Raw genomic sequence first — 13,194 nt, 5'->3', positions numbered from 1 at the left:
ATTACATACGCTCCACAAATTAAAACATTTATTTACCGCAGGGATGAAAAAAATGTTATACATCTATACAAAAGCATAACAATTCTAATAGAATAAAAATAGTAATAGAATATGGAGGTGGTCCACTCTGTCCCAGGTCCTCTTCAAGTGTCTTTACATTAAGTGTCATTGTGCCTGTACAGGGCTTAGAAGTCAGCATCCAGTCTGAAAGTGTTGTCAGTGGTCCCAGACATGACACCCATTCGCTGGTACTCCCCCACCCTCTTCTCAAAGAAGTTGGTCTTGCCCTCTAGAGAGATGTTCTCCATGAAGTCAAAGGGATTCTCCACTCTGTACACCTGTACAATACAATAGTACAACACAGTGAGATGGGTTTGGGCATGTATGGTCAAAACACATCCAACAGGTATACATCCATCGTTCAGTTCAAGCCTAGTAAAGGGACAGGCTCAGTCAGGCTTTTTTATCGTGTTGGCACCCCCAGCCAGCGGACCACATGTCCACTGGGCTGAGATACAGCAGCAACACCCAGCTCTCATTATCAGCTGAAGTTCATACCCCTGTGCGCCTCATCATCGCCTCAAATGTATTTACTTAACAAAATCCACATACTAACAACTAACAACTTTTATATATATTTTATTTTATATTTAAATTGTTGTATTCTTAGATTGTTTAGTTCTTAGAAATAGTTAAACTTTGGTACTTTTACTTAATTTAAGATCTGTATATGTTTAGTGTTTTGCACCTCCCTGCCACAGTAAATTCAGTGTTTGTATAACATACATGGCGAATAAACCGTATTCTGATTCTGTTGAGAAGTTCGAACACATCAATGGATGAAATCATGGGTAGTCATTCTTACCTTATCAAAGCCCAGCTCAAGCATCAGTCTGTCAGCCACAAACTCAATGTACTGCGTCATCAACTCACAGTTCATGCCTATCAGTTTCACGGGCAGGGCTTTGGTAAGGAACTCCTGACAAAAGAACAAACACAGAACAATGACAAACCACTCAGATTGATGCAAATATTAGTCTTTTTCCAAAGTAGACTGCGCCCTGCTTTTTCACAAACCTGTTCAATCTCCACTGCATTCTTGATTATGTTTGTAACAGTCTCCTTTGAAGGCTTGTTCAACAGGTGCTTGAACATGAGGCATGCGAAGTCACAGTGCAGGCCCTGAAAAAAGAAAAACATTAGATGGACCATAATGTTTGCAAAGGGAATCAGCCCATGGTACATGCCCGTTGAAAAGCATTGGGTTTGCTCTGTTAAATCAAAGTGAATACAATTCAACAACCATTTGCCTACTTATGTTCCATTTGTTTCACATTTAATGTCATGTTTCCTTCCTCATGTTGCTGGCTGCCAAATCAATCAAGTATTTCTAAATGTAAATGTGAGACCTACCTCATCTCTGCTGATGAGCTCATTGGAGAAAGTCAGGCCAGGCATGAGACCCCTCTTCTTCAGCCAGAAGATGGCAGCGAAGGAGCCAGAGAAGAAGATTCCCTCAACAGCAGCAAAGGCCACAACTCGCTCTCCTGGAATACAAGCATCAAAAATGAGGGATGAACAGGTCAAACCTGATCTTATTTGCATCATTCAAGAGTCATTTGTGGTAGTTAGTTACATTTAGTCATTTAGCAGACACTCTTATCCAGAGCAACTTACAGTAAGTACAGGGACATTCCCCCCAAGGCAAGTAGGGTGAAGTGCCTTGCCCAAGGACACAACGTCATTTGGCATGGCCGGGAACCGAACTGGCAACCTTCAGATTACTAGCCCGATTGTCTAACCGCTCAGCCACCTGACTCCCTGACTAGTTAGCAACCAAACATACCAAATTCAGCCTTCTTGTTGCCAATCCAGTTCAGCGCCCAGTCAGCTTTCCTCTTGACACATGGGAGCGTCTCAATGGCATTGAAGAGATACTCTCTGATAGTGAGGAAAGGGAACACTCCCATTATGAGACATTTTGATTCCATCTTGATACACTACAGAACAAAAACATTGAACAGAAGTGCTAACTGCGGCATGACAAGGCTCAGTCGGGCGTCTTTATCGTGTCGGCACCCCCAGCCAGCGGACCACATGCCCTCTGGGCTGAGATACAGCACCAACACTCAGCTCCCATTATCAGCTGAGGTCCGTACCCCTGCGCGTCTCATCATCGCCATAGAATCTACCATGTACAAACACTGAATTTGGATATGTTTCATTGTGAATAAAAAAAAAATATATAGCAGTAGGACAGACCTCTCTTTGGAGTCTTTAATGTAGGTATGAATGAGCAGGCTGTACATCTCTGAGTGAATGTTCTCCATGGCAATCTGGAAGCCATAGAAGCACCGCGCTTCAGTGATTTGGACTTCCTGTGTAAAACGCTCCACCTAATGGCAAATAAATTATGTCAAAATCAGAAACAAAATCAAGGGACAAACAAATATGGCTGCAATGTGACTAATTACAGTAAACCCTTTCCCTCAAGATCACTCACCAGATTCTCGTTGACAATCCCATCACTGGCAGCAAAAAAGGCCAACACATGGGAGATGAAGTACCTCTCCTCATCTTTTAGAGACACCCAATGCTGCACGTCTTTGGATAGATCAACCTAGTGGGGGGTGGATACGTGTTATAATGAGAAAATGTTCTCCATAGCAATAGGAAGGGATTTATTAAGTACCATTGTTGGCATACAAAGCACGTTCTTACCTCCTCCGCCGTCCAGAATGAGGCCTCTGCCTTCTTGTACATCTGCCAAATATCATGGTATTGAATAGGAAAAATGACGAAACGGCGTGGATTGTCTTTCAAAAGTGGCTCTTCCTGTGTGTTGTCTTTTGTCGTTTTTGGTTTATCCTGGGAACGGATTAAAAAAAAAAGATAAATCAAGCTAGCCATTCGGGTATAATGTACGTGTAGACAATGTTAGCTCATACATATATAACATGGCACCAAACCCTTAAAATATTCAACGTTACCATCCGTTTCTTATTAATCAAGTGAATTTTAAAAGTTAGAAGAATGAAGGTGCGGACATGTAACGTTAGATGACTAGCCAACTTAAATTTACATGAACGCTGATATACCGGAACAAAGACTGTCCGCTGCCTGTGCTTACGTGGAGGCAGATTCGACAAAACGGACAAAATGTGAGCGTTTACAGACGCCATGGAGTCCAACTTCATAATATAGAAAAGGTTTTTCTATAAATATATGCTATAGGCAGACCAATAGATGCCGATTGCAAGTCACCAACGTGTTGGCGCGAACATGGTCCACCAGTGCAAGAATCACCTACGCTATTTTGAACCCAAAATACTAATGTAATTTTGCACTCGATTGCATTATTGTTTAAACAGCAAGCCAGACTAACTAGAACGAAAGCTACCGCCACGGCACGTAACGGCATAGCTAGCTAAACCACTTGCTTACCTCAGGATCTTCAAAGATTTTACGCGCCGTTTTGGAGGCAAGAACCCGTTTGTGGCTCAAGCTGGGAGGCTGAAAGAAAATTGATAGTCTAGTTAAACATCTTTTTTCACACAGCACACTAGCAAATTATATATCTAGCCAATGCTATTAAACTTAAAATATCGATTTGTACGAGTGTACCGTGTCTTACTTACAGTGTTTTCTTTGTCAATAAGTGTTATGTCATCAAGCTGAGAGATGATGGCGTTTTCATTCTTCTTGGCAAGAGGAGAGCGAGCGGCGAGCATTTTCAAGCGAAAGACGAGTAAGCAAAGTAAAAACGAAGGAAATGAATATAAAAACGGATCCAATGTCTGGCATCGAGTACTGTGAATATTCGGGTTCTGGTTGAGGAAGTATCCGAACTTTTGCTCGGCGTTCCCTTTTTATTGAAATCCTGGCGCTCGATTGAAACAACCAATAGAAGCAATGCTTTGGTTTAGTTTCGTCACTGTATAGTTAATTTGACCAATCAGGGTGCATTATGTGCACATGTGTCAACCCCCAATATGGCGGCTGTTTGTGTTACAAAATCAAGGCGGTGGAAAGTTACAAAACGGTAAGGAAAGGGCGCGCGCAGATTAATTGTTTTTATCTGCCAAAAATAAATACATTCATTCAACATTCCGATTCTAGGAAATATATTTTACAGTAGCCTACATTATCCACGTGAACTAAAGGATGGAATTTACGATGACTTGCTTACGATGCCTGATGGTGCTACTATGACACTGTTTAACCTACTTTAGGCGTCTAAAGCGCAAATTACCAATTGCTGCTGATCTTTACAAAAGTTAAATCGTTATACCGTAACGTTATTATTGTGGTTGTAACATATCATATTTCGCTTCGTTGACATCAAACAAATGCCTGTCCTGTGGTTCCCGCCACCATTAGGGGTGGAAACAGTTCCTTTAGAATGCCAATTTTCCCACCAAAAGTAAGATACTTACTAAATAGTAAATACCAGCAAACATGACAAGTTCCAATTAGGCCATGAATCAATGTAGGTATTATAATACTTCCTTTAGCTTTTATTTAGGCAGTTATTCTGAGATTCTTCTGTAGATGTGCTTTTTTATTTCACAAATGTATCCTATACCAGAGCGATTATGGCCTACACATCAATAAACGGAATATTATCAGGCGTACATTTGTCTTGTAGTTATAGCTGATGTCATAGACCTACATGTCTCCTAATTATTGATTTTGTAAGTTATAAGGAAAATATGTTTTGATAAACGCGTATCCCATGTTTTGTCAGCTGTTGGCTCCGTGGTTCAGGCAAAGGCAGTTTGTTTCCGCCTATTGGTTTGGCGGCGAAATATCTACCCGCACCCGCACCTGTTTGCCGGGAAAGAAAAGGAGCCGCAGAGATCGACAGCTAGGACTAAAGTTACCGTACTTAGTGTCATCTATACACCAGTCAATTATATGTTAACATTAGTCTCGTTCTCTGTGCAGCCAAACGCCACTTTGGTCCCATATTTTTTATATTAGGCTTTTATTATTAACGACAAAAACACCCACTAAGGTGTGCTGTTGAGTTCGTTTTGAGATAAGGCGCTTACACGGATCTCTTTTTTTCTTTCTCTCTCAATTTTGTGAATGTCGGTCAGTAAGGCATATGGGCGGGTACCATATCAGCCAGTAGAAGTCATTAGATCACGTTTCCAGATAAACGTCGTCTCCAATTGGTCACACCCCCTTCAAGCTCTGAAAAGGTGCAATGTGATTCGAGGAACGTTGTTACTGGGTCGGGTGGCGGTTGACTGTAGTTGTGTAACGGGATACGTAATGTTGTGTCGTCAAACCGACTGCGGGGGTTTATAGATATATATATACAAAAAGAATTGGTGTGTTTTCGACCCCGCAGATGTGAGATCTGCTTCCCTTTGACATTCTTGACTTGTCTATGAGCCTGGTCCTCCACTAGACCATTTAACTTTTTCGTCCCGATTTGTTTTCTTTTTCTTTTATTAACTATATAAAAGGGTATTGTGAAATGCGATTTCAGTAACTCATCGTCTGATATAGGCTACGGTGCAGACAACAATGATCAATCTAGTTACGATGTTTTTTTATTTTATTATTGTTAGACAAGAGTCATGAACCATTGCCTAAACTGTAAGGTAATTTAACTTGAATATACAAAGCTTGTCAAACTGCACAAGGGACAGCACGTTACCCAACAGTGACCATAATATCCAGTAATGGATTACTCACATATGCTATCAATTATAACATGAGGTATTTCTTTATACTGGCTACACTATGCCAAAAACGTTCAAGCTATCAAAAACAGCATTTATAGAACAATTATTTATTAAATATGTATAGCGGGAAAGTTGGTAGTATCACAGTGAGGAATACTGTCCACCGACATTTTAAAATACCAATAATATTATTCATGTATCAATAAATGCAGATTGGAATACAAATGACATTCATATATAGATATTGATTTGTACATATTTACAATCACAGACAAATAACAGAAGTAAAAGAGAAGCACAATGCAAAGGCTTTGGCAAAAAGAGTGCATACATTTTGCTAAACATTACATATTAAGTAAACATGATAACATAAATGGAAAGTACAAAATAAGCATGATAAAATTAACATAAATCCAGTGCAAGGTCAGTAAAATATTTTTTTGTTGTCCATGAATGAGTAGCAGCCTTTCTGGTTTGTTTCATTTGTCCATTGTGGGGTTGGTGAGACATACTCCTGAGGTGGTGTGTGGCGGTAGACAGTACATTGGGCTAATTGGAGGCAGACACCAGCACACTGAGAGGAAGATTGGAGCTGGTCAGCTGACCCTTTGACAGAGCCGTTTTGTTGAGGTCGCGGACGTCAGCTGGCCATGCGGAGGCCCGCTTTGTGGTCATGTGACGACGAGCGTGTTTGGTCAAGTGATCACTGCGCATAAAACGCCGATCACATACATTACACACAAACTTTTTTTCACCTGTGTGTGTTCGCCGATGGCGGGAGAGTTCATCAGAACGAGCAAACTTCTTGTCGCAGCCTTCCCAATGGCAGCTGAAGGGTTTTTCACCTAGAAAGGAAGACATTCAAAGCAACTGGTTAGTAACACATTACATTGTACATGTACATACATACAGTACATTAATTTTTATTTTTTCAGTCACTATTCAAGTAAATGCAGTATATTAATTAACATTTTATGAATGTCATGTGTAATGCCTACCTGTGTGAGTTCTGAGATGAGCTTTGAGGTGGGAACTTTTGAAGTAGGTCTTTTTGCAGCCTGGGAAGTTACAGACGTAGTTTCGTCTGCGAGAGAAGTCAGCCTGACAGGCACTGCTGCTCTGGCCTGAGGACATGTAAACTGGAGCTGGAGCCAAAGGAAGGAGCTTGGTGTTGCCCAGGGTCACCACAGTCTGTGGGCATGAATGGGCCTGGGACACTGGAGGCTGCGGCACTACAAACATCACAGTCCCCTGAGTCATCTGGGAGCCAACCAGAAGAGGCTGTGGGAAGGAGGTGGACGTCTGGGGTAATATCGGATTCTGACCCTGGGTCTGCATCTGGACAGGGGCCTGGACAAACGCAGAGATCATCCCTGTCCGCCCGTTTACTGGAAACACCTGGCACAGGACCGGAGAGCTGGAGATGGGAGACGAGGACGCGGGGGCGGACTGGGATGGAGAGGCCAGGGTAGGAGTGTATGGGCCTGCACCGCCAACAGAGGATGGGCCTCCATGCTTGTCTTCTACAATACATGAGCCAGTGTAGCTCTGTGGTTTAGTCTGCACTAGGCAGGCCTCAGGTACATGAGCTGAGGCACACACGGTGGTCTGAGGTGAGGAGGTGTCTGTCTGTTGGCCACAGAAACCAAGAGGAATGTTGTGACTGAGGGACCTGTCCGCCGTGTGCCTGATCACGCTGGTTGCCATGGCTCTACCTGCAAGAGCGGTGGACAGCTCTGTTGGTGACTGAGAGTCTGAGCCTTCAAAGATTGTGGTGGTGACAAGTTGTGGGCCTAGGTGAGGAGCATTCTGGTGGGTCAGACCTACACAGAGTCTGGGCCGGGTGAGGACTGGTCTGGGGACTGAGCTGGCCATAGTGGAAGTTGAAGTTACGACAGCCGTGGTTGTGGAGGTCTCAGCAAAGCTGGGACTGTGAGGAGGAGTCATGCACTGAAACATGGGGAGGAGTCATACATTAAAATCTAAATAATTTTATCAAAACATTTGTGTGTTTTATTAACCTAGCTGATTCAGTAAAATAACCTTCTTCATTGTCAAATTTCATGTCTGTTTTTCCTCTGGGGTTTCTACCTTTACTCTTGTAGACAGACATCACTCCTAATGTGGTATAAGATTTCACTTACCAACGATGAGAGTGAGATCAGGTCCTTGGGAGAGTCATTAATCTCGCTGTGCTGAAGGAGGGAGTCACAGGAGTCTGAGGTAGGGGTCAGCGGGCGTGGTTTGTGTGACCTTTGACCCCAGGAGCTCATGCTGACGAGGGCCTCGGCAGCCTCCAGGTCATGGTACTCGAAGGTGCTACAGGAGGACTGCTCACTGTCATCCCTGTTCCTCTCCATCATCACCACTCTGATATCCGCTAGGTCAGCCTGAAGGAGGCCACAAGATGGAGGCATATTAATCCTTGGCATTGCTCACTGCTGCTCTCTTTAACACAACATTGACGTCCATCCTCTATACGACACTTAAGCTAGACTGTAAAAGGATGGCCTACTTAAAAGTACCATGTACATGATCATGGCTTACTGTCTCCACACAGGAACATCTATCACTTTTTGTTATTTAGGCATGAACAAGGGGGCTTCAGAGGCCACTACGGCTACATACTATAGTTGGCTGGCATCTGCTGAATGCTTAACTGCACGTAGTGCGGCTGCCTAAGAGGGGTGGAGGAAGAGAGAGGGGCCCCCACTGCAGCACAGCCAGCAGACAGGGTACACCCAGTGTCTCACATAACATTGGACATGGGAGGGGAACCTCCCTTAACCAAGAATAGATAGAAGTGTGTGACGTGCTGGATCAACTATCCCCCCCCTCCCTCCCTCCCTCCTGCTAACTACCCCCACCCCAGTTTAGCATGTACAATTGTGTGGTTCATGGGGAGGGTACCCACATCAGACAGTTTAGTGGAGAAAGCACCATCCATACCTCCATGGGGGAAAAAATATATTCTAATTGAGGTTGGAGACACTCCTGTGCAATTGCAAGCATGTTATTCTGGCACCAGTAGGAACCCCTATCCAATGTTCACCTAATAAACAGTAACTCAACAATACCTTCTAATCAGAATTGCATAAATAATATTCTTTCTTAATTTGAGCTTTGTAAAAAAGCATGTTTAAGATGTTAAGAGACACTAACATTCACTGGAAATGCCTCAGCTTTACATCCAAACTGGCACACAGCCAAGTCCTTTGACATAAATACAAAAATAAACACAATGTTCTGTTTCTTTTCCTTTCATTGTGGCCCCTAAAATACAAATCCAATGTAGCTATATATTTAGGCTACGACATAACAATAGTGTTCAGTGGATGTAGCATTATGAGATCCCATAAATGATACAGTGACCGTTACTCTGGCTGAGGGGTATGGATACATTTTATTGCGTCTGACCTTAAATAAACCAGCCTGCCATGACATACCAGCACTAATATGAGCATGGCTGATTGATAGCATACAACTGCTATAAATTATGATACACATAAATTTGAATAATTATTTAGTCAACATAACAGTATCCATAACAACTCGATTAGCTAATTTAGCTAAAAAATTGAATAATTAAAATAACAAACTTACCCGAAAAGGCTGCTGTGGATTAGTTTGCGATGTAAAAGTCAGCATATGGAAGTATGGGTCAAAAAGAAACAGACAGAAGAGAGGCGACTAATCAAATGAGTCCTCAGCACATTCAAGTATTGCTGTTGCCAATAGCGTAGACTGGCCTCAGCTGAGTGAATCAAACGGGGCGACGGGAAAAAAAAACAGAAACAAAATTCAGAGCAGACTGGCGGGTGGTAACATGTTACCAATCAAAAACAAAGGTGTAGCGGATGCTGTCCAATGAGAGCGAATGAAGTGCGTGATCAGTACGTGACTACTGCGCGATTGGAGGAAACAGGGTGCGTGGCTGTTGGAGGGCGTGACGGAGGAGTCAGCGGTGTCAGAGTAAACCCGGTGAACTCGGCGCTCGAAAACTAGGGGAAAGGTTGAAACGGCGAACAGGCGAATCGTGAGATACTTGCACGCGTCTGGTTTGCCTTGCCAAGAGAGCGCGCGGCATGCGCAAAATGAGGACGCACAAAGAACTCAATGCTAAAAAGGTGCTTATTTAAAAAAATAAATGTATATAAGGTATTATTATTACGTCTTGGATTAAAGACTACCCGTGTGCTCTTGTATTTGGAAGCTTACAATTACAAATACTCTTTATTAATTTGAAATATCTCGATTTAATTTGTTGTCATTGCTTGTCAGTGTGATATTTCATTCATAACTCATCCCCCCCCCCCCCCCCCCATTATTTTATTTAAATATAGTTTCTGCATGCGTAAAACAAATCTTAACGATTTTTTGAAACTATTATTAAGTTGTGAAAAATAAGGACTGGATTCTTAAAATAACATAACACTGTCTCATTGTCTTCTTCCTGTTCAGTTTTACCCAGTAGTCGTCAGTGACTGATTCCACACCCTGCTCTGCCGCCCCCTTTCCCCTCCCCTCCCCTCGCTGGGTATGAACCCAAGGACTCCTGTCCTATGCATTGAGGCTGTAACCGTCTTCCTGTAAAGAATTTCAGGGCGGGGCCTGTGAGCCAGCCTCACCTCCTTTGTTGTGGCTGTACATTAACCCTTAAAAGGACCTTTGTATTTCAGTTTCTGTGATAACCACAACGAATGCCACATGGCGAATTGCTTTTTTCCGTTGGACAGGATCACAGATGATGAGCTCCACTTCGGTAAAAAATAAAAATAAATAAGAAAAAATAAGAATGCATAGATTCTTGGGAAAAACAAAATCTTATCAGAATCCTGGGGGTTGGTTTACGTCAGTCTGTTTGCAATAGAGGCAGACAAAGAGATGTTTCTCTTCCTGTTGTCTCACTTAAGGCTGTTAACCCAGAGAGCACACATTTCAATCTCTAAGGCTGACAAATTGTGTATATTCTGTCAATAATCTTAGAAGAATGAGAATAGTAAAAAAAGGCATCCTTACTTTCATAAAAATCTACCCACATATGCATCACATGTGCTATTGTAATGCTTCAAATACTTAGCTTTTTGTTGTTGAAAATAACTATTATATACTCTTTAGTGTGGTTTTAATTTGATTTAATGCCTGACGTGCTCCCAAAAAACTGCACTGAGGACAAATCTCATAGCCAGATATGCTGTTTATTCCATCCTATACTGTTCAGACTGGCTTGGGGTGAGGTGAGTTCATATTCATTTCCAAGTGAAATGGGGCTAGGAGGGATCAAATGAAAAACAGACCATCCTCCCAGGCACTAAGCAGACCCAGACAAAGTCAAGAGAGGGACTGGTGCAGAAGAAAAGAAACCCTGTCTACAGCTGCCTCAGTTCACCTCTCTACTTAGCAGTGTTCCAGATGAGACCACCAGTTCCACCTGCCTACAGCGAGCTCTCCCATACCACTCTGGGGACATGGTGTGGTTCTGCAAGAGTCTGTTCAAGATGTTGCTTACTCTTCTGCAAGAGTCTGTTCAACATGCTGAGAATATGGGGAAGGTGATGTTGGTTTGTGTGATAGTGGGAGAAGTCTGTGTTCAGTGTTCTGTAAGAGAATTGTAAACATGTAGACAACAACTCAGACCAATTGAGAGACACGAGGAGAGAAAATGTGTGAGATGTTTTGCTTCTCGTTTGAGAACAACCCCACATGCACGCACGGCGGCACACACGCACACACTGTCAGCTGAACACTCCCCCAGAGAGACCTCAAAACAGTGTCAGTACACAAATGAAATTTCTTCAGCAGAAAGCTTCTCCCTGTTCATCTCCACAAGGAGAATGAGCTCTAGCTCCAAAACATCTCTTCTGATCCTCCATGTACAGGTTGGGTTTCCAACTGAAGGTTGCTTTGTTTTGCTAAATGAATCTTAGCCAATTTATTTCTTTATGGTCAATGAAATCATTTGAACAAGGAAGGCATATTTCTACACACAGCTATACAAACCTGGTTCTTGAATCTTGGTTGCCATGTTTTCCATGTGTCTTCATGTTTTTCCTATATATGGCTGTATCATACTAGTGATCAGGGTTTTAGTCTATCGAGAGTTGCAAAGCACTGGGGAAAAAAATAATCAAAATTCTACAATCACACTGACAAATGGCAATATGAGATGCTAATTGGATGGTTGTTGTCCTGGTAACCACGGAACATGGAGAAAACCAAGGCGTGTCTGCTCTGCCAGACTCAAAAGAGACATTAGATTGGTGTATGGCACGTGATGGACTGGTAGTGAAATGACAAAGGAAAAGGAACTTCAGCCAAAGTAAAAGAGAACATGGCTGGTATTAGCATGCAACAAAAAAACACATTTGGGAAGAAAATCTGATCAATGTTCACTAGAGTTGGGGAGTAGCCTTCCAGCTCATCAAGTGACATCTGCATCTGTGTGGTGCTGTTGGGTCACATGTGAATGTGAGCTTTAGAACGAGGGCCCACTTGAGGAGGGCCTCAGGTCACATCTAGTTGTTGTAGCAGCAACTTCTTCTCAAGAAACACTCCCCTTCACTTCCATGTTCTGACCTTTACAAGTTCTGCACAGCTGGGACTAAAACACTCAATAACCGTGTCCATATAGGGACAAGGTTTACAAACAGCAGACTCGAGACTATTGCAGGCTCTTCTCCCAAATGTAAAGCACCCAGTCGTATAACACTGAGTTGTTCTGTGGAGCTGCTAACCTGCCGGGGGCCAGGGTGGGAGTAAATAAGGCCGCTGGGAGCTCTGGGCAACAGATGTAGCCCCCCCCTGCCCCTCCTCCATGGGGACACTGAACAAACAGCAGTGGCCTCACTAAGGAGAAACTCACGCACATAGGGAAATGAATGCCACTTAAGCAAGCCTATACAGAAGGGTGTGTGTTGAAGTGGGTGGGGTTGAGGTAATCCCCCCCCACCACCACACACACACCAAAAAAGGGAGGGTTTGAAGTACTGAGATGTTACATGTTTTCTGTAATCTTGATGTCTCTCATCTGGCAGACTCTTAACAGAGGTTTGCAGTCAAAAAGTGGTGTCAAGTGTGTGAAGTAAGTGTCAAACATTCAAATAAAATCATCTAATTTGACTTGTAATGTGACGAACCTCATCAAGTCAACACTCAGCAGTGAGCTCGTCTCTCACCCTCGTACCCCTTTCATCCTTGCCCGGCTCCGGTGGTGTTCCACCCCACACACACACACACACACACTCTCACACACACACACACACACTCTCACCCGCACACACACAGTTAGGGAGATGGATCTGGACAGAAACTTCACAAGACTTCGCTAATTCACATGTGGATGAATGTGGCCCACAGCCACGAGCTGAAGGTGACAGAGTTTGTCCCAAACTGCTGACACTACAGAAGGCTTACAGCTCCTTATAAGTGGCAACATACTTGCTGCTTTCTGGCTTATCATATATTGTACTCTGACACATTGTTAGACATTCAGGAG

General features: G+C 43.0%; 2 protein-coding genes and 2 non-coding genes across 5 annotated transcripts; all 4 read right to left on the bottom strand.

Moving 5' to 3' along the window:
- Nucleotides 1–6: 6 nt before the first annotated feature.
- Nucleotides 7–3,819, bottom strand: LOC136947420 (ribonucleoside-diphosphate reductase subunit M2). 2 transcript variants are annotated; one of them, XM_067241494.1, is made up of 10 exons: nt 3,639–3,819; nt 3,445–3,513; nt 2,722–2,868; nt 2,504–2,620; nt 2,263–2,396; nt 1,847–1,941; nt 1,414–1,547; nt 1,078–1,182; nt 866–979; nt 7–338 (listed from the first exon to the last, which is right to left on the bottom strand). In XM_067241494.1, exons 1-10 carry the CDS (start codon nt 3,729–3,731, stop codon nt 186–188), a joined length of 1,161 nt encoding a protein of 386 aa, XP_067097595.1. In that variant the 5' UTR covers nt 3,732–3,819; the 3' UTR covers nt 7–185. The 2 variants fall into 2 exon arrangements, with proteins under 2 accessions (XP_067097595.1, XP_067097596.1); XM_067241495.1 differs by lacking the exons at nt 3,445–3,513; nt 3,639–3,819 and adding an exon at nt 2,991–3,076.
- On the bottom strand, nt 445–582 carry LOC136948600 (small nucleolar RNA SNORD94). Its single transcript, XR_010877369.1, has one exon. It is a non-coding gene; the product is annotated as a small nucleolar RNA SNORD94 (small nucleolar RNA).
- Nucleotides 2,046–2,183, bottom strand: LOC136948598 (small nucleolar RNA SNORD94). Its single transcript, XR_010877367.1, has one exon. It is a non-coding gene; the product is annotated as a small nucleolar RNA SNORD94 (small nucleolar RNA).
- A 1,727-nt stretch (nt 3,820–5,546) lies between the features above and the next one.
- klf11a (Kruppel like factor 11a) lies at nt 5,547–9,456 on the bottom strand. The gene is made up of 4 exons (XM_067241689.1): nt 9,303–9,456; nt 7,844–8,089; nt 6,698–7,649; nt 5,547–6,544 (listed from the first exon to the last, which is right to left on the bottom strand). Exons 1-4 carry the CDS (start codon nt 9,345–9,347, stop codon nt 6,249–6,251), a joined length of 1,539 nt encoding a protein of 512 aa, XP_067097790.1. The 5' UTR covers nt 9,348–9,456; the 3' UTR covers nt 5,547–6,248.
- Nucleotides 9,457–13,194: the final 3,738 nt, after the last annotated feature.

The sequence above is a fragment of the Osmerus mordax genome, chromosome 8, assembly GCF_038355195.1.
Source record: "Osmerus mordax isolate fOsmMor3 chromosome 8, fOsmMor3.pri, whole genome shotgun sequence".
NCBI lineage: Eukaryota > Metazoa > Chordata > Actinopteri > Osmeriformes > Osmeridae > Osmerus > Osmerus mordax.
Note: the sequence above shows the minus strand (reverse complement) of the source record. Positions and strands in the feature narration are given on the sequence as shown.